Raw genomic sequence first — 24,458 nt, forward strand, 5'->3', positions numbered from 1 at the left:
TTTGGGGACAGGGTCTCACTAAGCACTCCAGGCTGGCTTGAACTCACTCTGTAGTACAGGCTAGCCTTGAATTTCAAGGGACATTAATCTTTCTCTGCAAAGTTTAGACTTCTGCCTGGATGGAGTTCATGGGACAAATCCTCTGGGGTTTCCCGTGTGAACGCCAAGTGTCCTTCAAGGGCGTCTTTCAGCGTGAGTCCACAGAAGGCGGCCCAGGTGCAAACTCAGAAGCAACCTAAAAACAACTTACTCGGGAAGTTTAGTGTCACGGGGGGGGGGGGGGGGGGGGGGGGGGGGGGGGGGGGGGAGCCAGAATTTGGACTTACAAGCGCTTCTCCGGGATTCTAACTGCCAAGAGCACATGCAAGGGACATTATGCTGTTTTGCACAGTCAAGAAGTCCACCCCTTGCTCTGAGAACAAAAGTCTGCTAGAAGCCCTGAGGGAAACAACAGCAGATCATCTTGTTCTCAGAGCCCAGGCAGCAGCACACTGCCTCGGGGGAAGAGCTTAAGCAGCTCCCAGAACACAAGTCCTTGGTAGTCCTAAGAGGCTGCTGTGGAGGGCTTGGAGAGGGCCAGGAAATCATCTCCATCCTACGATCTTCACTGATACAAGCAGAGGTGGGCCGCCACTCGGGAGGAGTGAGAACTTTTCCACCAAAGACTAACTGTGGGTCCAGTCTAGGGACACAGGCCTGTCACCCCAGTTACTTAGGGGGTTGAAGCCAGAGGACTGGGAGTTCAAGGCCAGCTGGTCAACTTTGTGAGACCCTGTTTCAAATTTAGAAAGTGAAAAGAGGACTGGGGGTGCAGTTCAGTGGCAGAATGTTTGTCTAGCATTGTGAAGCCCTAGGTTCAATCCTGAATCTCTGTGCAATGTCAGGTAGCTGGACAGATTCACTAGCTTCCTCCCCAGTAGTGTTTCCTACTACTGTAAACTCAGGGAAAGAAGAGGCCTTGTGAGTCTGCCAAGTTTTAGGGCCTTCCTGAGCCTTCTGAGTTATCTTCTTCCTGAGTCTTAAGGAGTCTCCTTCCAGGCTGGACTGTTTCAGGTGGAAGGAAGTTGCTACAAGGCACATATATAGCAAGAATAGTGAGGCTACATTCACTTAAAATTTCATGCACAAATGTTCATAGTAGCATTTTTCATGGTAGCCTAGAGGTAGACAGAAACTATATATCCATCAGCTGATGGACAGCTACACAGATGTAGTACCCACAAAACCAAATAACATGATTCTGAAAAGAAGTACAGTGCCATACATGCTTCAACATGGGTGGACCATGAAACTACATGAGGTGGAAAAGATTATGTGATTCAACTGCCATGAAAATGTCCAGAACAAGAACATACTGAGAGTAGGGAGTACAGAGTTTCCTGTTCAGAGCTGGGAGGGATGAGTGAGAGAGAATGATGGATTCATTCTCTCTCTCATTCTCTCTCTCTCTCTCCACTTGGCTCAAGGTTTCAAAACCATTTATGGTATGATGGCCAGAACAGCACATTTGCCGCTGTAAGCATCTGCAATGGTGTGAGTGGCACTCACCTCTGCACCAGCGGCGCTGGGTCTAACTCCAGAATTTTAAAATCCCCAAACAGAAACTCTTCTGTGATTTTTCCCTTACCTTCAGTTCCTGACAACGACAGGGTTTGGGGTTTCCCCCCTGTGATGAAATGTTCTATTGCATGATTCTGTGACATACTAAAACACTGAACTGTGTGATTTTAACGGTGAAATGCATGATGTGTGACTTATAGCTCAGTGCTGCCATCACAAAATGGGGTGTGTGTGGGGGGGACCAAGACACATCCCCTGAGGCCATCCTCAACATGAGGTAACAGCTGCCAACTGCTGGAAAAGGTTGCAATGAGTAGGCAGGTACACAGTGACAGACACAACCCAGAGCTGACCTGGTGACTCCGGCCTGTGTCCTGCCTGAGACAACGAGCAGCAGTGCCCATTTCCAGGCATCAGTTCTGCTTACCTCAGCTTTACTTCCTGTTCTGTTCCTGATGTTCAGCATTCCATCAAGAAGAGGAGGGGGGAAAACCCTTCCACTATCAAGAAATAAAGCACACAACAAAACCAGGTGGTCAGACGAGTGGAAATGGAGGGGGTCAGAGCTGTAAGGTAGAAACTTAACTCTAATTAAACATGAATGGTTCCAGTAGAAACCATAAATGTCCCGGGTGAGCTTATGGGGAATTTATAGAGACATGAAATCTATTTATAAAATGGTTACATGAAATACTAGAAGTAAATAATGTATCAAAGAAGTAGTGGTTTGACCAGATGGCTTAGTGGGTGAGGGGGCTTGCCACCAAGTGTGACGACCTGGGTTCAGTTCCTGGGATCCACGTGGTGATGAGACAGAGACGACTCCTGCAGGCTTTCCCCTGGCCTCCACACAAGCCCCCACATATGCACATATACATTAATACATAAATGTAAACAAGCAAAAAGGAGGAAGCGTTCACCAGCAGATTGGAAACAGCTGAGGAAAGAAACTGAACATTCACTATAGCAATAGTCACACCCAAAGACAAAAAGAGGACCATGTACGGGAGGAGAGATAACACAGCTAAAGCCAGGGGACAGTAGAAAACAGTCCAAATATATATGCAGTGGGAGCCCCAGGAGGGAAGAAGAGAACATATTCAAGGAGATAGTGGCTGAGAATTTTCCAAATTCAACGAGAGACAACAAATCACAGACTCAAGAATCCTGGCAAAACCTCCAAAAGGATAAATACAAAATATGCACATGCCTAGGATATATAGTTAAACTGCCAAAGACAAAAAATAAAAGTAAAGGTTAAAGGCAACCACAGGGGAAAAGTTATATCCAAAAGAGCAAAGACAATATTGACTTCAGGCTCCTGCCAGATGTTTGTAAGCGGCGCACAACAGAGTGACGTCTCCAATACGAGGAAGCTGCCATCCCACAATCCCACCCCAGTGAAAAGAACATTCCAAAAGGGTGGCTAAAAAAGAGTTTGAGCCATGCTTGGTGGCACATGCCTTTAATTCCAACATTCAGGAGGCAGAGGCAGAAGCATCTCTTTAAGTTTGAGACCAGCCTGGTCTATATATCGAGTCCAGGACAGATAGGGCTACAAAGAGACAACTCTCAAAATGTCTCAACTCTCAATGTCTCAAAACAACAACGACCATGACAACACTTTGAAATATAAAGGTTAAGTGTGACTACGTATATACGACAGCAGATGGAAATCTAGATTTACACAAAGAAATGAAGACTGCTGGCAACTCTAAAATAAAACAAAAGAAAGTAAATATAAAACACCATTTTTATTGCTCAAGTGTTTTCTGCCACCCAAATTCAAGTTGGGACTGTAATTTCTCAATGCAACAGTGTTGGGCTGTGTCTGGATCATGGAGGTGGAGTCCTCATGGATGGACTGCTTCCTTTTGGGGATTAGCTATGTCTTTAGAACACACTTGCTTACACTTCTAGCTTATGTCATGAGTTGAAACAGCAGGTAGCCCTCACTTATTACAGACACTTGATCTTGGACTTTCCAGAATCCAAAATCATTAACCAAAACAAATCTTGACTTGTAATAAATTATCCAGTTCCAGATGTTTTGTTACAGCAGTGGTAAGAAGAACAAATAACTGTTTTCATTTTAAATCACCTTGTAGCTCAGCCCTTACTTAGGACATGTGAAGCCATAGGTCCAATCTCTAGCATTGAAAAAAAGAGGGGGGGGGGGTAATGACTAAACCAAAAGTAATAATGGCATATTGTAGTGTTTATAATATCTGTAGAAAAACATAGTACAAGGGAGAGGAAGGAGGAAATGGAAATTACTTATCCTAAAATAGTACCTTATTACCCAGGATAGACTAAGCTTAAGCTGCAGGTGTAAAGCCTAGATTAACTTCTAATTCTGTTGTCAGCACTGGGGATCAAACCTAGAACATTCTGCAAGCTAGTTAAGCTCTCCACCACTGAGTTATATCCCACTCCTGTTTTGCTTTTTATTTTTGAGACAGGGTCTCACTAAGTTACCCAAGCTGGCCCTAAAATCTCTCTTTAATCCACACAGACTTTGAACTTGTGACATTTCAGACTTAGCCCCCTGAGCAGCTGTAGCACCCGGCTGGCCTTAAACATTTTAAAGAGGTATAACTAATAACCCAGCAGTGGAACAGAATGGAATAAGAACGAAACACTAATCCAAAAGCAGGCATGGAAAGAGGGAAAAAAAGATGTAAAAAGTTTGTATAGGGAAATCATACAACAGCAGGTGAAGTGGGAGGTTTGGAGCTGTCTTTCAGCAGCAAAGGGCTGACTTTGACAGGTGGATTTTTTTTTTTTTAAAAAAAAGATCCAACTGTATAGACTGTCTGTGGAAATTGCACTTTGGGTAAGTTCAGAGAAAAATGGAAAAAAGCTATATCACAAAAGTATTACTCAAACATATGACCACAAAAAAATTAGGTGGTTATGTTAATATCAGACAAAGGAGGCTTTTGAATAATAGTATTGGGAATAAAAAGGGTGTAATATGTAATAACAAAGAGTCAATTTATCAAGAAGTCAAAACAACCCTAAATATACAGAGCTTAGTAGCCGATCTTTAAAATAAGGTAAAAATCTGATAGAATTGAAAGAAAAAAATACACAACCCACACTTTTAGCTGAAAGATTTAAATTTTCTCTCCATTCTTGAATTGATAGAACAGTTGCTGTGGGGGCAGAGGGAGGCTTGGCAGGACAGATATAGCAAGACTCTGCCTGAAAAAACAATCCTCAACAAGCTTTTTAAAATTGAAGTCTTACAAATTATGTCTTATAACCAAAATGGAATTAAGAGAGTAGAAGCAAAGCTGAATTTCCCTTCTCCAGTGTTTGGAAACAACACAGTTCTGAATAAACAAACTCATAGAGGAAATTACAAAGGAAAAATTTAAGTGTTTTCTATTGAGTGAAAATATAAACATAACATCAAAATTTATAGGTACAGTTAGCGCAGTTTTTAGAGAGGATTAAATGTTTACATTAATCCCAGCACTTGGGAGGCAGAAGCAGATGGATCTCTGTGGGTTTGAGGCCAGCCTGGTCTACAAAGTGAGTTCCAGGACAGTCAGGGCTACACAGTGAAACCTTGTCTCGAACAACAACAACAACAATAAAACACACACATACACACCAAACAAACAAACAAACCAAAAAAGTAAGAAAGGCTTGGAATCAATAAAGTGAAGAAAAAAGCAAATTGTAGATAAGGCAAGCAGAAGAAAGGCATGAAGATAAAAGCAGTGGTAAATGAAATTGAAAACAGGTAGAAAAAATGAGGCTGGTCAAGGGAAAAAAGTAAAGGCGCAGACTCTCTGTGTGAGGATTAAAAAAAATAGTTATTGCTTTCGAGTAGAATTAATCCAGAAATCAAATTGAGGCGTTCTCATTACGATTTGAGCTAATATAAGAGATCTTTCACATCCAGAAAAAGGAAGCAATCTATAGGCAATACTGTGTAGTTACACAATGTGTGTAGTTGTTGGCATCTAATGACATTTGAACTATTTCAGTTACATTGAGAAACATTTTTTTTTCCCGAGACAGGGTTTCTCTGTGTAGTTTTGGTGCCTGTCATGGATCTTGCTCTGTAGACCAGGCTGGCCTTGAACTCACAGAGATCTGCCTGCTTCTCTGCCTCCGGAGTGCTGGGACTAAAGGCGTGCACCACCACCGCCCAGCAGAGAAACTAATAATTTAAGACACAAGAAAAAATGATATAGAGTACTGAACGTATGTTTTATCTTTCTACACCCAATGACGAGGACATTTTCACATTGCCCATGCTCCTGTCTCTGTTCCAGTGTTAAGAGTCCAAACTGAAATTACCAGTGGCTTTTAAAAATGGCAGCTCCTTTCATCAGTGAATGGGCTAATTTGCTTACATGAAAGCCATATTCACCAGGCGGTGGTCACGCACGCCTTTAGTCCCAGCACTCTGGGGGCAGAGGCAGGCGGATCTCTGTGAGTTCAAGGCCAGCCTGGTCTACAGAGTGAGTTCCAGGACAGGCTCCAAAGCTACACAGAGAAAACCTGTCTCGAAAAACCAAAAAAAGAAAAGAAAAGAAGAAGAAGAAAAAAAAGAAAGCCATATTCAAATGAAGACCAACGTTTTCTTTCTGCTACACATTCACTTAACAGTATCTCACTCTAAGATTCAAACAGCTGGATAACAAAACTGACTATGTTTTTCCCTTAAAATTCCCTCTAGACTGGTTCCAAAAAGTGTAATAGTAACAACACAGTTCCCTGGGATTGTTTCCTGGACCGTTTAAAAGAGCTAAAGGGAGCTGAGTGGAGGCATGTATGCATTTTTCCCCTCTCTGCTCTGGATGTGGATGTGACTAGCTACTCTAAGTTCCTACCTTGACTTCCCTGTAAAGATGAACTGTAACCAGCAATGGTAGCCAAATAAACCATTTCTCTTAAAATAAAGAACACACAAAAAAAGAAAGATAGAAGAGTTACCATCACAGCCTCTACAGAGAGTAAAAGAATAGCAAGTGGCCGTTACGAACAGCTGTATAGCAGGGTATTTGATATTTTAGACTACATGTCCCGGAGGAAGGCCGCAGAAGTAGCCAGGCCATTTCTTCCACAACTGCTCCTTGTATAATACTGAGTTTGAGGCCAGTCGAGGAGGGAGCAGGAGGGATACAGTGTGTCCATTGCTGTGGACAAGAAACCTCTGGTCCCAAGTGGGGTGAGGTTGACCTGGCAGACTGGGCTAGCTAACTGAGTTCAAATTCCCCTGAGTTTATCTTGGGGCTGAACCTATTTCTCAATCTCAGGTACACAAGAGGTGACAGCTGTAGCGCAGACTTAATTCTGGGGATTGCCCAACAGCAGTGTGGTAAAACTCCCCAAATCCTTCTCTCCACCCCTCCCTTTATCCTCTAACCCCTTCCCATCCGGTCTCGGGTGAAGAGAAAGAAGCAAAGGTCTTAGCATTGGCCTAACCAGGACGAAGCAAGTCCGGCTCCTCCTCTAACCAGTCACCTCTCTAAGCCTCAGTCCTCACCTCTAACCAGTCACCTTTCTAAGCCTCAGTCCTCACCTCTAACTAGTCGCCTTTCTAAGCCTCAGTCCTCACCTCTAACTAGTCGCCTTTCTAAGCCTCAGCCTTCAGCTCTGCTTTAAGGATGCTGTGAACTCAAACCTTCAAAGCTACTGTGATGGTCACAGAACAGGACCTTGGTGTGCTCAGCACAAGGTTAGATCCGAATTTGTAAGTCTCCAGCCCCTTCCCTATTGGAGTCTTCTCAGAAAACTCCAGTGCAGACTATACACTTTGGTTTCTACTTGACCTTGACCTTTAGAAGCTTCGACGGGGGCAGAGGCAGAGTCTTTTTTCTCCCTGGTTCACATACAGAACTTGGCAAAGAACTTGGTAGTGATAGATGGTCATGAGCGACTGAATATACATTGGTAGATGAATGAGTAGCACCAGCTGGCCTAAGTTCTATAAGATTTAAAACTGTGTGGTCCAAGTCCACTGAGTATACATGATGGTTGAAGTAGGAGTGGGCAATAAGATGGATAAGATCCATCCTTCATCCTTAAATTATTCAACAAATGTTTCCTGATCTCCACCTTCTGCCAGACCTTGTGCTGGGCCTGGGAACCTTACCGGTCATACTTCTTTTGGGCAGGTCACCACCTCCAGGCTCCCATTCTGCAGCTAAAGATCACAGATTTCTGGGCAGGGTCCCTGGCACACCAGTAGAACATTTGTTTGTTTGTGCTGGGAATGGATCTCAGGGCACGGTAAAGACAAGGTCTGTCATCCGCTTGCTGGAGCAATGTATCACAGAGCAAGCCCACACTCCACTAGAGTTCCCTCATCAGCACGGTTCACCTGCACTGAAAACCGGCAGCAGCACTTCCTGGGAACTTGTTAGAGATGCAAATTAAGGGCTCCCAACCCAGAGCCACACAACCAGAAACTCTAGGAGTGGGCCCCACCACCTGGTGGAGTGTGTGGTGTATGTATGTATGTGGGGGTGGGTGGGTATTGTGTGTGTATATGTGGAGGCCAGAAGTTGCGATCTTCAATTTATCATTATTGCCGTTGCTGTTATTTGACAGGTCTCCCACTGAAAGCCAAAGCTTACTAATGTGGTTAGGTTGCCTGGAGCTCACTGATTTGACCTGGTGGGCTGGCCATAGAGCTCCAGTGGTCCTCTTGTGTCTGCCTCCCCAGTGCTGGGATTACAAGCATGCACTGCCCCCCATTCCTGGCTTTGTATGTGGGTGCTGGGTCCTTGTGCTTGCATGGCAAGTACTCTGTCAACTGAAGCATCTCCCCAGCCCAATTTAAGGGTGATTTGATGCACCCTAAAGGTTGATAGACAGTACAATGCAGCAGTAATCATGGGCACACAGAGACGGGCTCAGTTTGCCCTTCCTTCACAACACATTGATTGCCCAGGCTACCCCTCCCTACCTTTACTGGCATCTCTAACTTCCTCCATCTGTTTACGTCATCCATGGGCAGAGGTGCTTCCCTGGGTTGTGGGTTTCCCATTTGTTGCGAGCGAGTCTTGCCCACTTCTCTGCAACTCCGCGCAGTCCAGAACTTACTAGAGGAGGCTTTGTTTGGGAAACAAGTCCTGAGGCTGTTATGGAGTTCAGTTTCCTCCTGTCTAAGGCTTTCATCATGGCATCAGCGCTTCCCAGGTCCCCCTCACAGTGTTTTCCTTTGTGAGTATCCGTCCTTTCCTGGGCTGAGGGGAGGGGACAATTCTGGTCTCCTTCACTTATACTGACTTCTCCGGACATTGCCCCCCATTTCTACTCCTGTTATGTTCGAGTGAAACCCTTTGAACGTGTTGCTGCATCTGCAGGCAGGAAGCTCTGTCCTGCTTGCTCCTTCTTCATCGATGATCCTTCTATGGGAGGCACTGTCAAGAACTGAGCAGTTTCCATCACTTCCTCCTTCCGTCAGCCCAAGGGGGCGGGGCACTGTACTTACTGCCAGTGAATGGAGCCTAGGAAAACTGAGGCCTGAACAGCATCATGAACATATGGCAAGGTCAGGGCTTTGTGGGTTTTGTGGGGAGGGGGCAACCCCGGTGAAGGTCTGGGTGTGTATAGATTAGAAGTGTTTGGATTAGAGAATACTCAGAACTACCATAAGAAAATAATCTGATGGCCCTGTCCTGAGTTCCTGCTCAGTACTATGGGTCTGAGAGGGGCCCAGTGCTTCAGAGCCTCACCTTCCGCCTTATGTAGGCACACAGGCATCATGATGTACCTTCAGCATGTCCCTGGCCCATGTTTCCAAATGGTGCTTCCCAACTCCTCGAGGACTCGGGCAAGAGGGTTAAACATGTATTAGGGGAGTGACCATTTGGAACCCTGGGGTCACCCTTGCTAAGCTAGACCATCCTTCTTACCCATGTCACCTCTTAGGCTTCTGAATAAAGCTGCACTTGAAGCAAAGGTTTCAATGGTGAAGAGCTGGGACAGCCTGTTATAGAAGGATATCCCAGCACTCGAGAGACTGAAGGAGGAATATCAGCATGGGTTTGAGACCAGCCTGGGCTATATTGTGAGACCCTATCTCAAAAAACCAAAACAAGTCAGGTAGAGCGGCTGGTACCTGTGATCCCAGAACATGGGACGGTGAAGCAGAAGGATTACTGGCAATCAAGGGCAGTCTGAGTACAGACAAGCAACAGGACCAGACTTAAGAGCTCAATAGTAGCATGCTATGTGACTGCTGCTTCCTTCCCTAGGATCTAAGCTCGGGAAGAGCTCGATAGAGTCTCAGAAAAGGTGGACCAGCCAGAAGGGCAGGTGAAAAATGCATGCACTGTGACTTCTCTGTAATGTAAGTGTGTAAGTCTCCCACCCCCATCCCTGTGGGGGAAAGGCCTTGGGTGAGTTGAGTAAGACTGTTGCAGTCAGAATGATGCAAGGGGGCTCTCTGTACACATTGCAACAGAACATTCTAAAAAGGGGCCTGGAGCTGCTTTGATGCTGTTTCTCGAGGGAATCAGCTCAACATGACTGGCTGTCAGTCAGACCTGCCGCACAAGACAGGACCACAGGCCTCTACTGAGCTCCCTGAGGGAGTGTGTGCTCTTGGCTGTGGTTTGAAACCCAGAGTCTCCTTCACTTAGCCCCTTCCCTTCCTCTGCACTCTACCCATGTCACTGAGTCTTGGAGATCCCCAGCCTTGGCACAACACCATTCTTGGTCCTTGAATTCCATTTTGTTCCAGCTATGTTCCATTATTCGCTCCTCCATCCCCCACTCCTACCACCAACATCGCCAACATCACCCAAGTCCCTTTCATGCACGACCAGTACTTCTGCCTCATGGCAGGCTCTCCTTGGGGAAAGATAAATATGTAGGCATTGGATGTTACAGGCCAGATGAAGGACAAAAGCTAGGGATCTGATTGGGCACAGGAGGGGACAAGGGTCTTCCCAGGGCCAGGGGCTGCATACCTACCATTCTCTCTCAGCCCTAGTCTCTGCCTTTGTCTGTTCTGCACTTTCTCAGGTGCTCAGCATGGCTGACATCAAGGGGCTTGCATCACTCTCTGGGTGGAAGGAAGCCTGGACATTAGCCTTGCGGGAGGAAGGGAAGGGCGGAGAATAACCCTACCAGGTTACCATGGGTCGTCTTTGCCCAGAGCTCCTACTGGGCAGCCTTCTCCTCTCAGCTCCCACTCTGTAGGGCTTTCTCCTTTGCTTCTTCTGTCCACGGGCCTTAAATGTTAATAGTTTTGGAGAAAGTCTCCCATATTCATGCCCACATCTTTGAAAACAGTCTTTGTATTAAACTTCCCTCATATTACCCAATTTGAGTAGGCCGTTCCCTGCAGGGAATCTAATTTAAGGCAGGGGTGATCAGGAAGGATGCCATGAAGGAGACGGCTAAAGGTGTGCTTGTTAGTGATCTTTCAGGGCATAAAAATGAGCATGCCTCCCCTCTGCAAAACCCTCCATGGCTCCTCATTGCTCTGAGGACAAAGTCCACATTCTATGGCCTGGGAATCGATACTGCACCCTCTCTGGCCCCTAATGACCAAGTGGCATGTAGGGATGTCTACTAGAAGAAGGACATTGAAGGGCTTAGAAATGGGAGGAAGGAAACCCAGGAGGGTGCAGCCCTGCCACATAGCAGCTCCAGCTGGCAACTTCCTGCCTAGGGAAGGAGATGGGTGAGTTCTGAGCCAGTGAGCCATGCCAGGCTGCCTTCTCCTTGCCCAAACCTCTGCCCTCCTTCTCTCTGCAAGTGAGGTGAGCCCGTCCTGAGTTGAACCTCAAAGGCCCTAGCTGTGGGTGTGAGACTGATTCAAATCCTACTCAATCCCTGATATCCATCATCTCCCTGAGATTTAGTCTTTTCAACTACAAAATGGGAATAGCCAACCTCACAGGCTGTGGGACATGCTTAAAGGGGGTGATGGGTGATGAATCCTTTCACCCAAGAGTTCTGTGTTCAAGGTGGGTCCTCTTCCAGGTAGCGGGGCTGGGAAAGCAGGGAAAGCGTGTGGGTTGCAGGCTGGAGAGGCTGGGGTGTGAATTCCAGCTTGCCCACAGGCAGAGCAACTCTTGTCTGAAATGCTAGGAACCAGAAGCACTTCAGATTTTTAATTAGGGAGGTTCCGCCTGTGTACATTTACTGTGTGGCACTGGCCATTTCTCTTTGCCTCTCGGCACCCCAACCGCAGAGCAGAGTGGTAATCACTCTTGCAATGGTTGTGAGGATGGATAGGATGCCATCAGCTGGGGCCTAGCACAGAGCAGGGTGCTAGGCAAATCCTCTATGCCTTGTGAACCCCCACTTATTCCCCTCTTCTAGGTGATGGAGGGGATAAGGTTCCCAACCAGTCTGTACACAGATTCATAGAAACACAAGGGCGTGTACACAGTTCCTGTCAGGCAGTGGTGACACACGCCTTTGATCCTAGCACTTCGAGTTCAAGGCTAGCCTGAGCTGCAGATCAAGTTCCAGGAGAGCCAGGGCTGTTACACGGAGAGACCCCCATCTGAGTGGCGGGAGGAGGAGGAACCTGACACTAGTGACTGTGGAGTATGAAGACTGCACACTCAGGAAAGCCCACCCTGGCCAAGCCCTTCCTGGATATGTGGCTTGACCTGTCTCCGGTTGTTCAAAGTGTTCGTGAGCCGGGATGTGTGGCAGAGAAGGAAAGATGACACAGGTCTAGAACACATCTTAGGGCTGACCTGTTTGTCCTTGTGAAGAGCAGGCAGGCTACCACAAAGTTCTAGGGGTGTTTAGATGTGTGGAAAGGAAACCAGAAGTCACTAGCTGCTGTGAACCCCAACACTCACCTTCCAACAAAGGAGAAATTCAAACCAATGTTCTCTCTTTTTATTTTAATTTTACGTGTATGGCTGTTTGCCTTCATGTATGCCTGTGAACCATGTACATTCCTGGTAACCACTGAGGCCAGAAGAGTGGGTCTGATTCCCACTGGGACTGTAGTTAGGAACAGTTGTAGGCTGTCACGTGGATGCTGGGAATTGAACCTGGGTCCTCTGGAAGATCAGTTAGTACTCTTAACTGCTGAGCCATCTCTCCAGACACGCAATGTCTTCTTTTTAATGTTCTAACTGTGGGTCTGATTTTCCATCTAAATCCATTCTGAACCAATGTACATAAGCAGTGGGCATAGACATGGAAGCTGGATATTAAGGGAGCTCTTGGACTTCCTCTGTAGCCCTTGGTACGTGTTCCCACATATGAAGGGTCTAAACTAGGGATTAGATTTTTTTTTCAATAGAGGGTTTTTCTGTTTAGCCCTGGCTGTCCTGGAACTCTGTAGACCAGGCTGGCCTCGAACCCATAGACATCCGCCTGCCTCTGCCCCCCAAAGTGCTGGGATTAAAGGCATGCACTAGCACTGCCAGGTATTTGGGACTAGATTTTATGGCTCTGTTTCCCAACCTTCCACCTATACACTGCCAGCCCAGTCTATCTGGCTAATCTTATCCAGGACCTCACACCCTTCTCTTGCTCTGTACCACACAGGATGAAGCCAGATCCCAGTGCTGAACCACAAGGTCCCCCAGTTTCGGCTCCTGCTGTCAATTTTTCAACTTCACTTCCTCCCTTCTTCCTGCTTTGCTGTCTCCTTTTTCTAGCCATGCCAGGGTCCCACTCCTAGCCCTCTGCCCACACTGGAACTGGAATAGACGCCCTTCCTCCCTGATCAACAGAACCAGACTTATCTCCTATCCAGCAGCAGCAATATTGCTGCCTCTTTCCCATTTCCCATCCCCTGACTACTGCACATCACTGTTCACTGAGCCTCTTGGGTAAGTCAGACTCCCAGTGGGCACAGACCGAGGGCTCCTGAGCTTGGGTAGAGTCCAAGCTCAGTGGAGCCAGGCAGTGGCAGCCAGGAGGGAAGGGCTGACCTTGGCCTGGCCTTCATGTTCCCAGCACCACAGCCTGGCCATCCTTTGACCACTTGTCTCACCTCTTTGCTGGGTCTCCCCAACGGCAGGGACTAGGTCTGATTCTGGGTGTTCCAATCAGTACCTGGCCCAGAGAAGGTGCACAGAAAAATGCTGAAGGCCACAAACTTGGGATCTGAATGTTTCCAATGGGCCTTGTTTACTCAAAGTCTTGCCATTTGTTATCATTGAGATAATGATATCTTACTCTCATTGCATAATGGTAACACCCCTCCAGGTTATTTTAGTTGATCCATAGGTACTTAAGTACAGTCCATAAGATAGGAACTGTCACCCTTTTCTTTCCATGTCCCTCCTTCCCTCCCTCCTCCTATTTCTTTCTCGAGACAGGGTTTCATGTAGCTCAGGCTAGCTTCCAACTCACTATGTAGTCAAGGATAACCTTGATCCCCTGGAGGCTTCCTCCTCACGTGCCAAGTGCTTGGATTATGTAACAGGTGCGCACAACTGTGCCTGGCTTCCCACCTCCCCTTTGTGATGAATAACTAGTGATTTGACAGTCACTGATGGAGGACAGACCATACCTCAGGCCTAGAGCTTTCCAGCTTAATCTCTGCCTATTACACAGTATTAGAGTGATCGAGCCATGGTCCCAGCACAAGGCCTCCTCCACAGAAGATACTTCTAGAGAAAAGGAATATGCCATACAGTGACCTGAGGTCTTCCATGTCAACACGAGATTGTGTGTGTGTGTTGCTAAGTTCTGAACCCAGAGCCTCATGCATGCTAGACAGCCAGCAGGAAGGAGGCTTGCCTCCAATAATCCACTGGTACTATAGTACCATATAGCTGAACTCTTCTTTACCCCCAAATATGCTCCTGCTCTCCCCTCACAGTAGTCACATAGCATACGTCTATCCCGAGTCTCCTGAGGACGTGGGATGCCACTAACTAGCCTTCCCCCTTTCCCTAAAAGGTTCCAGCTCTAACAGAGAGCATTAGCACACGATGACCCTTCTACCCGGGGATATTTTCCTTCTACTCCGGGTTGACTCAGTTCTCAGGGTTTGGTAGCATTTTCTCCCTGAGATTTGTGCCCCACCCACCCACTGCGTCTTTGAAGGAGTTAAACAAATGCAAGTGTTTTAGGTTTCACTAATGGCATTTGTTACATGCCCTTTCCTGTTTCCCTCTTCTGTTAGAACTCACCTTTCTTTTCTACTCTCCCCAAGGCTGTGTGCCCCAGGCCCCCCCCACCAGGGCATTGTCTTTGCTTGAGGATCTTCCTCTCTCACCCAGCCCCTCCCACAGCCTGCCCTCCTGTCTCTCAGGCTGTCTAGAAGGCTCTTAGAATTCACCTCACTGCTACCATTTCCTTTATTAAGGGTCTTCCAAGAACCCAGTCCCTCCCACCCCAAGGTCTGGAGAGATGAGGCACTCGAGGATCTTCTAAGATCAAGCTCCAGCCCATGTCACTGCGGCCTCATCCCCACAGTTGCCTGGACTATAGTCATGATTCCAAACATGCTGACTCTTCAGACATTATGCCTGGCCTTCTGCTTTCCCTCACGCTCTCATTCTGTAAAAACTCCTACTCAGTCGTGGGCCGTTCCTAACCTTAAGTGCCAGTAACGAGCTGAGTGCCTTTCATACCTCACCTCCTTAGTTCCCAAAGCATCTGTTGTTTGTTCCCATTTTACAGACATGAAAATTGAAGTTGAAAACCGAGGGCGGTGGCACTTGCCTTTAATCCCAGCACTCAGATGCAGAGGCAGGTGGATCTTTGAATTCAAAGTCAGCCTGTTCTCCAGGGCAGCCATGGTACATAGAGAAACCCTGTCTCAATAAAGCAAAAAACAAACAAACAAAAACCAACAAGAAAGAAACAAAAACCCCCTGAGGTTGAGGAAAAGAGGGCGGGGATTAGACTTAAAGTGCATCGCTATGTTCCATAGTATTGCCTCTATTGCCTCTCTGTCCCTGGTGTTTTGAGACAGGGTCTCACTGTGTAGCTCAGGCTGGCTTCAAACACACACACACACACACACACACACACACACACACACACACACACACACACACCCTACCAATAGACTGGCTTCAAACACACACACACACACACACACACACACACACACACACACACACACACACACACACACAACCCCTACCAATAGACTCATCGCTCCATGATCTTCCTAATAAAAGGAAAGGCAGGGGCACGTGGGGTGATTGTGAAGCACAGCTGTAACCTAACTAATCCCAACACTACTGACCGCAGGCAAAGCCTGTCCTTCTGCAGCCAAAGGAAAGCAGAGACAAGAAAGAACACAGGCACCCGCACGCTCCCCATCGTCCCGCACGTGCTCAATTTCCCGGCCCACGTTCCAGCTGTTGGACTGTACAATGTCTACAAGGGAGGCAAAGGGAAGAAGACCAGGCGGCCGCCGGAACAACCCGACGTGCTTTCACGCACCGGTACTATAGCTCCCTTTGCCATACTCACTAGCACTCTGTTCCGCACCGGTCAGTCCATAGCGTGGTCCTGTGCTTTGCACGTAGCCTTGTCCCGGGAGCCTCACCCCCCCGCCAGAATATGGTATGGTCCGAGGCGGAGCCTTCAGCCCCGCCCTATTACGTCACGACACGCCCCGTTGTGAGGTTATAAAGTGCGCGCGCGGCGGCGCTAGGCGCCGTGGCCGCGCTTCGCTAGCTTTTCGCTTAACTAGGGTGGCAGTGGCTGCCTGCCTCGGCTCTCGTGCTGTTGCCGCCACGGCCTGGGCGCTGTTCCCCGGCTCCCGGAGCTCAGCGCGAAGCCCTGGCCCCGGCGGCCGGGGCATGGGCCAGGGGCGCGACGTGAGGCGGCTTTCTGCACGGCCGTGACGTGCACCGGCTTCAGCATGAAGACTCTCATCGCCGCCTACTCCGGAGTCCTGCGGGGTGAGCGTCGGGCCGAAGCTGCCCGCAGCGAGAACAAGAATGGAGGATCTAGCCTGTCACGCGAGGGGTCTGGGCGATGGGGTGAGTGTCAGTCACCCCGGGGGCTTTCATCCTAGGGGTATCCACGGCAAAGACGACTTCAGGAAGGGACTCTGGCTAAGGCATGCTTCTCTGTACTGGACGGCTAGCCACTTCAGATTGCTGTCCCAGACAACTACTTGCAGTTTGTAAAAAGGTCTCACCTCATAGCACAGGATGTCTTCCAACTCGGAATCCTTCTGCCTCAGCATCCCAAATGCTGTGATTGCAGGTGTGTGCCACCACAACTGGCTTCTCTTTGAGGGAACCCGACTCTGTGCATCCTGTCATTTTTGTCTGGGATGGGGGTTCCCAGTCTGAGCCAGGCAGCCTGGTACCCTAGTCAAGCCTGGGTTCATTCTCCATCCTGGTACTCACCAGTGTTGCAACATGTGTTACATCACTTCCCATCCCCCAGCTGATGAGGGCGACACCACCCACTCTCCCCGGTTATTAGTGATATTTCACTCTTCAGCCCCCAGTACTGTTCTTTCTCACAAGGTGGAGCAGAATTTGGCTGGGAGTAACTGGATGGAGCAGGGTGTAAGGGTTTTGCAATGCCCTGAAACAGCCATTGGATGGGGGACATGCCTACCTCGAACAGGTGTGCCCCAGCTTATGTGTGCCAACCCAGATTGTGGAGCCCACTCAACAGCAACCCTGAGTCTGACGTACTTAGAAGTGGGGTGGGAGAACCTTGGCTTCCGTTGTCATCGCCGTCTTTTTTTTTTTTCTTTCTTTGAAACCTGGGTTTCTCTGTGTGTGGCTCTGGCTGCCCTGGAACCTGCTTTGTAGACAAGGCTGGCCTCGAACTCACAGAGATCCGCCGGACTTGGTTTTCCATCTTGAAGGTCCATCAAGGGAGAAATGAGGCCTTCAGTGAACTAGGGGCAGCATTAAAAATCACGCCACAGCTTTTCCATACAAGGCAAAGTGTCTCACACTCCTTAGCTGTAGTTGGAGAAACTGAGGGAGGAAGAGCATGCTACTCAAGGTTTCCTTATCAGGGCAGTGGAGCACCCTGGAGGCAGACTGGTCTGGTCAACAGAGAGAGTTCCATGGGAACTTGGAATTCTGGGAATCTTAAAGTACAGGTAATCAGAAAGAACATAAGGTTAATCAGCTTTCTGGTGGTTACTTCTATTAGTACGGATTATATAAAGTCAGAAACATGCTATAGATAACAGTTCTGAATCCAGTTTTGTCTTAATATTAAATCGTGGACATTTCTTGCCATTTGTCAAAATCATTTCTCTAGTGCTGGTGGCTGCCAGGTAACCCACGCTGGAACTCCATCACAGTTTATCCAGTGACATTGCCCTTAGTCCTAGTTGACTGTGTGTGTGGTTATCCACCCCTGGAGAAGTACTGAACTGTTTCCGTCCGAGGGGCTAGCAGTGTGAGCTGCCCCATGTACCTCCCTATAGCATCTACTGTCTTCTCTCAGAATGCTCTTTCTTCGCTGTACCTGTCGATGCCCTTAACAGGGAAGTGACTTGCCTATGTTCATGCTTTTAAAATGTCCTCATGGCAGGGTAATGGGATGGGTCTGCTGTCTGTCTGCTGTGCTCCCTTTGGAGATACCCTTCCTGGGCTCTCCTCTGTCTTCCAGGGCCAGGAAGCCTGTTAAATACATGTTTTTGACAGATTTTTTTTTTTTTAACTCAGGGAGATTTGTACTCCCCAATCAGATGATTTTCATCAGGTCCTTACCGTCAACAGCAGAAGAATTTCTCCATGTTGTCCAACCTTGAAAATACAATGGGTGGGTATTCTTAACTCAGATTGTCACAGGACTAACGTGAAATGCAAACTAGTCAGTTTAGCTCTCTGGGATCTACTTTGGTGAAAGACTAGGTGGGGTAAGGGAGGGTGCGCAAGCAAATTTTATATTATCTTGACATCTCTCAGAGGCCTCTTGTGCCTCCTTGGTCCTTGGAGACACTCCCTAGTGGCCTAGTTTGCCTCAGATCGGTTCCCACTGAACACCCTGTTAGTGGCAGTGTTCAAGGAAGGAGAGAGCATGGATTCTGTGAAGGGAAGTTCCATGAGGGGTGAGCAACCACATAGCTAACTTGGTGACTGTTATTTTGTTGAAGCTTGGGTGGTGTGCCTTTGTTGGGAGAGAGGGGTCTTTGGCTTTTTTTTTTTTTTTCTTTGACTTTTCAAGATAGGGTTTCTCTGTGCATTGCTGGCTGACTTGGAACTCATTCTGTAGACCAGGCTGGCCTGAACTCAGAGCAACCCTACCTTCCTCCTGAGTGCTAGGATCAAAGGTGTGCACCACCACTCCTGGCTTGTGGTATTTTCTAATCTCTGAAAGACTGGCTTGGACTGTGTCTTGGAAGCTATAGTTAAATCCATGTCTTTGCCCTTGGATGGGAGCTTTTCATGGTAGAGCCCTTGAATGCTTATGGGTCCAGAACCCAGCATGAGGTAGTGCAGTACAATTCTGAGCTGGTACATTGTGTGGCCCCAAAGCCTAGGACAAGGGTAGAATCATAGTTTGGGTTTTAATAGAAAAATCCCAACAGCTATTGATGACTGCGTAGCCTGCATGGTGGAGATGGAGCTCCCCATTCCTGGGAATATGCTAGGTGGAGTCAGATTGTTGGGGGTAACTCTGGCACTGAGGGTTGGCAATCATCATCATCTGTGTCCACAGAATGAAAACCTCACTCCTGTCCTTACTCCCTCAATTCTTCAGAGACTACTTTTGAGTTAGCTCTGTGCCAAAGGCTCATCTAAGCTTGGCAAGGAGGGCCAAGTATAATGCTTTATTAGCAGGTGACTCAGTGGCAAGTGTGGAAATTCTGCCCCACCTCCAACCTCCCTCTCCTAAATTCAGTAGCAAGTACTTGGCTTAGCTGGGTGGTGGCGCACGCCTTTAATCCTAGCACTTGGGAGGCAGAGGCAGGTGGATCTCAGTGAGTTTGAGGCCAGCCTGGTCTACAAAGTGAGTTCCAGGACAGCCTGGAGTGTTATATAGAGAAACCCTGTCTTGAAAAACAAAACAAACAAAAACAACAGTTACTTATTGGCGCTGGGTCTGGCCCAACGTTCATAGTACAGATGAGAAACTGAGGTCCCTAAAAGAACTAGTCCAGGGGTGTGAAAGACACACTAGAACCCTGATCCATCTCTGTCTGTGCCTATTGGCCTCCTTAAGCCAGAGAGGTGTGGGGACAGCAACACTGAGAACTGACCAGCATGTGTGCTATGCAGTTGCCAAATGAGTGCTGATTGCTTCCTACCTCCATGATGGGGATGGCGTCTCCTTCCCCAGCTTTTTGAGGAAGGTCCCCTAAGCTTAGTGGATAGGGTTACCAACAGCTCACAGAACTTTGTCTGGCTAGATGAATTGCCCCCCTACCCCAAGTACTTCAAACTTCAGATCCCATGAGGCTCCTGGACACCTCCTACCACCTCATAACCTCCTGGCCACCATTCATGTGCTAGTAGTGGTCTTTCTGATCCTCCATCGTTGTCCATAATTCAGTTTTCTCTCAGGGTCTCTGCACTTGCTTACCCTTCCCAGATCTTGGCATGCCTACCCAGATTGTCACCCTATCCTGTAGTTCCCAGATCTTTTGTAGTCCTTATCATTACCTAGTTGTCGCATGTACTTACCGTTTGGGTAATTGTCAGCCCTTGGTGACAGGACCTCATTTGTCCTCCTCAGTGTTGTGTTCCTAGCGTCTAACATTATGCAGGCAGGTAGTGGGGACCCTGTAGATATTTGTTGAATGAATGAATCACTAGTGGGACTTCCCAAGTCCTCTTGGCAGGAAGTCCTGCCTTTGGCTTCCCTGTAATTCCGCAGCTTTCCCCAGGCCTCTTTGCCTGTATGTGCTGAGTGTCTCAGAGACACGCAGTCTGGTTAAGAGCTTGCCTTGAGGGCTGAGTGCCAAGTGGGTAGAGCCAGGTGAACCCTGATCCCCACATGGTTCCAGACTAGAAGGCCAAAGCCAGGATTCCTGCCTTTCTTCTCTGGGGTCCGATGGGTTCACTGCCTCTGGGGATTTCGTTTTCCTGTTTTGAAATAGATTCAAAGCTGGGTGTAGTGGTGCACTCAGGCAGAGGCAGGCAGATCTCCGAGTTCCAGGATAGGCAAGGCTACACAGAAAAACCATCTCAAGCAAACAAACCAAAACAACAAAAAAGAAATAGATTCAGACATCTCAGAATTAGCATCTGAGGGTTTGAGTTAAGGTGAGTGGGAAGTGTTTTGTTAACTGATTTGTGAGTGAGCCCCCCCACTTTTTCTTTGTAAGTCATTTAGGAAGTCCCAACACTGTAGACAGAGGGTCAGTGGGGTCCTTAGCAGTCATGTTATGGTCTGAGTTGTAACTCAAGGGTGTTGGGAACCTGGTATCCTAAGTGGCCAACTTCCTTGGCCTCATCATTAAAAATTCTACTTTATTTCATGAAAATGGAATATGTTCCTGGAATGGACTCTCCTGGGTATGGACTCACAGTTCGGTGGCTGAGCATCTCTTATGTGTCAGCCAGTATGCCTGAGGAAGCAAGGTCAGAGGGGTATGCACACGTTGAGATGATGTGCAGAGGGAGCTGAGCAGTAACCAGGGAGAGAGAAGAAGCAACTGTGGGTCTGGAGGATGAGGGAACTAAATCGCCTTGGAATGAGGGGAGGCTTCCGAGGAGAGGCCATGCTCAGTCTGGCTTGTGAAGGATAAAATGGCATTAGCAAGGCGCGTAAGAACACCAAACAGGGCTGGTGAGATGGCCCAGTGGGTAAAGGCGTTTGCCTTGACACCTGATCACCTCACGAGTTCAGTGCCCATCACCCGTGGTGGGATGTAAGTGCTTGCAAAAGTTCTCCTTGGACCTCCACACATACCCACACACACATACACACACAAAATTTTTAAAAGATGTCCTGGGCATAAGGAATAGTGTAAAGAGACATACAGGTTTAGGTGGAAAATGCAGTCTGACTGTGGCCTTTGAGGGGCCAGTCTGGTCTGCAGTTCCAATGTCCTTCTCAGGAAAGACAGATGAGACAGAGAATGTCAGGTCCTGGCCTGTGGGGGTTAATCTGTGTCTGCCTCAGAAGACTTAAAAGAGTCCCAGAAGAGAGAGGAGCCTGCGCTAGGCAGAGTTTCTTGGCCTCTGGCACTCCTAGGTACTCATGGTATGGAGCTAGTGTTGGCTCCTTTGGGAGTTTTGGACTGGGAGGCAGCCTAGGTATGTGTGGTCCTTACTCTACCTCTGAAAATCAGTGGAGCCTCAGCAAGCCACTGCCTCTTGCTGATTCTTAGTCCCTTCGTCTGTGAAATGACAGGGCTGTGACAGGCAAAGGGATTTTCCCTCTCATGGTGTTGAACCTGGAGACCCTTGTGCCAACCCACAGGAGCAGAAAGCGTGAGGGCCTGTTCTCATTAGAGCAGTTAGTAATTAATTCTGAGCCTGCACGGGAACCTTGCTCTGCATCTGCTTCTTACACTGCCTCGGATCCTCCGTGCAGTGAGGAGGGCTAGCTAGGTTGGTCGGTCCCTTTGGTTCCTTCCAGATCAGCTGGAGAGTGTTGCCAGACCTGGCCTGCCGCTCTTCCTCATTCTTAACCTCAGTGTCTGTCATCCCAGAAAATGGGGCTTGCATCCTCCTTGGGGCCCAGGTAAGTGCCCCAGAGGAACCTAGCTCCCCATGGATTGTCAAGGGTCTATTTTGGGGACTCCTTGGTGACGCATATGCAAGCTGGTGGTGTTGCCATAGCAGCCCCTCCTACTCGTACTCTTGAATGTGCTGGGTCAGAAAGTGGAGGTGGAGAAAGCGGGCCACTAGGGTCTTCAAGCACTTGTGTCACAGTCCTTGTTGGGTATTGAACCTGACATCCTAAAAGACCTACTTTTTTGTCTTTGTTTCCCAAGACTCTACCGTATTTAATGAAAAACTAAACATGTTAAGCCCCGAACCTCTGGAATAACCCTTGTAGGGGCCAATGTTCCCATTAGAAGGATCATTTGTAGATTAAAAAGCCGTTAGTGATTTCTAACTGAGTACAGAAGGTCTGAGTTGGCAAGACTTTAGACCTCATCTGCTCTCCTCTTACCCCTTAATTTAGTGCAGGGAAACAGAGACCTTTAGGGCAGGCAGGGTCCCAGAAAGTCTATGGAGACTTGGAATGCTGGGCTTCCTGTAGCAGGCTCCTGAAATGCAGGTCCTGATGGCATGACCAGGTATTTCCACCAGCACAGCATGTCTGGGGTTTGTCCTCCCGTTTGGGCCAGATGTCATGGTGGGCACTATTTTAGGACCATAATTTCCATAACAGCCCTCAAGGGAGCGTGTTCATCTTTCTGGGAAAGAACTCACCAGTGTGTTGGGACCAGGTAAATGACTACTAGCTTGCTGCCCTGGTGTTCAGGATAGAGGCCAGCATTTCATGGCCTCCTAGTCCTCTGCCTTCCTCTCCTGTTCTTTCAGATCTAGTCTCTGCTGCACCTTGACTAGACCTTTGCACTCAAGTCCTCACGTTTATGCCCCCTCTCCTTTTGGAGATGCCGTTTGCAGGGCCCGTGCCTTCCTCGTATCGGGCTGATGTCCCTCCCCAGGATAGGTTGGGGACATCCCTCTATTCCTGGTCCTTTCAGGCCCCTTGTGTATAATTATAGCCTTGTTTCCCCTGTTACGTCTGGGGCGGGTGGTCTAAGAACTAATAGCCTCTGGCAGGTGCCTGAGAAGCAGAAGGGAGATAGAGACTAGAAGCTTTCCTCTTGGTTCAGGATACTAGGTTTCTTTCTGGAACCTTCCCTGTTGTCCCTGGCTTAGCCCACCCTTCCACTGAGAAGAGACCTTTCCTGACTCCCTACGATACTCCCTTTGACCCACTGGCACAGGCCAATTATTTCTGTTTTTGTCCAGGCCCTTTTTATTTAACACGGTGGCTTCACACATTCAGGCATAGACCAGGCACCTGCTCTGTATGGCTCCATTCTGGGCATAGGAACCCAGAGTGAGACATAGTTCCCACACATGAATACACACCTCCCATAGTGAAAAGGACTGTGAGTGCAGGAGTGAGAGGCGGTCTGCCAGGCATGGCCAGGCCATCCTGAATTGGGCACGGGAACACTTCCCAGGAGGAAGGTGGATAGGCTAGTTGTCAAGGAGTTGGTGCCTGACAGGATTCCCCTGTCTGTACATGCTAAACAACTGACCAGACTTGGAAGTAAGAGAATGATACTTGGTGGCACTTCAGGCTGGCTCAAGCGAGTCCCTGGCAAAGCATGTGAGGCAGTGGCTGGTAACACTCTGTGTGCATGGGTTAACAGAGCCCAGCATTGGAGTTGGTAACACTCTGTGTGCATGGGTTAACGGAGCCCAGCATTGGAGTTGGTAACACTCTGTGTGCATGGGTTAACGGAGCCCAGCATTGGAGTTGGTAACACTCTGTGTGCATGGGTTAACAGAGCCCAGCATTGGAGTTGGTAACACTCTGTGTGCATGGGTTAACAGAGCCCAGCATTGGAGTGGGACTCTGATAACAGCAGGCATGACGGTCCACAGTTGTCAGGCAGTGGTTGGTAACGCTCTGTGCATGGGTTAACAGAGTCCAGCATTGGAGTTGGTAACGCTCTGTGCATGGGTTAACAGAGTCCAGCATTGGAGTGGGACTCTGAAAACTGCAGGCATGACTGTCCAGAGTTCCACCGTGTCTGGCCCTGTCACTATCCCATGTGTGGACTCTGGCTGAAAGTACCTGCCTGAGGCAGCCCAGAAGACAGCTCGCTCACCTCTGGCACTTGACTGGCTGTCTTGACCCTCCCAGAATGTCAGTATGTCAGCCCCTCATAACCATGCAGCGTGTGCCCAGTCCTCTGGTGTAACTTGAGGGTGGCTTCCTCACTCCTCAAACCAAGGCAAAGCTTCAGTCCAGATGGCCCAGATGTGGCATCCTTGGGGTCTGGGAATGTGGGTGGGCAGGATGCCTTCCTGCTCAGGGAGCCCCAGGGGCCCTTCATGCCT

General features: G+C 48.3%; 1 protein-coding gene and 1 long non-coding RNA gene across 5 annotated transcripts in view; one reads left to right on the forward strand and one right to left on the reverse strand.

The window, feature by feature from the left end:
* Nucleotides 1-18,197, reverse strand: part of LOC128124658 (uncharacterized) — a 35,520-nt gene extending 17,323 nt beyond the window's left edge. The window contains exons 1-2 of one of the 2 annotated variants that reach the window (XR_008222929.1): nucleotides 16,634-18,197; nucleotides 1,988-2,060 (exon numbers count right to left, since the gene is read on the reverse strand). This is a non-coding gene — a long non-coding RNA (uncharacterized LOC128124658). Of the gene's footprint in view, nucleotides 1-1,987; nucleotides 2,061-15,957; nucleotides 16,025-16,633 lie in introns of those variants that run through there. The other variant, XR_008222930.1, reaches the window with a different exon arrangement.
* The window catches only part of Dgat2 (diacylglycerol O-acyltransferase 2), a 29,523-nt gene continuing 21,196 nt past the window's right edge, over nucleotides 16,132-24,458 (forward strand). Inside the window, exon 1 of one of the 3 annotated variants that reach the window (XM_052761197.1) lies at nucleotides 16,132-16,472. In XM_052761197.1, the coding sequence (XP_052617157.1) occupies nucleotides 16,352-16,472 (121 nt within the window). In that variant the 5' untranslated portion in view covers nucleotides 16,132-16,351. Of the gene's footprint in view, nucleotides 16,473-16,583; nucleotides 16,702-18,214; nucleotides 18,235-24,458 lie in introns of those variants that run through there. The other 2 variants (XM_052761198.1, XM_052761199.1) reach the window with 2 other exon arrangements.

This window comes from Peromyscus californicus, unplaced genomic scaffold (assembly GCF_007827085.1).
Source record: "Peromyscus californicus insignis strain IS unplaced genomic scaffold, ASM782708v3 Scaffold_4__1_contigs__length_199733344, whole genome shotgun sequence".
Classification (NCBI taxonomy): Eukaryota; Metazoa; Chordata; class Mammalia; order Rodentia; family Cricetidae; genus Peromyscus; species Peromyscus californicus.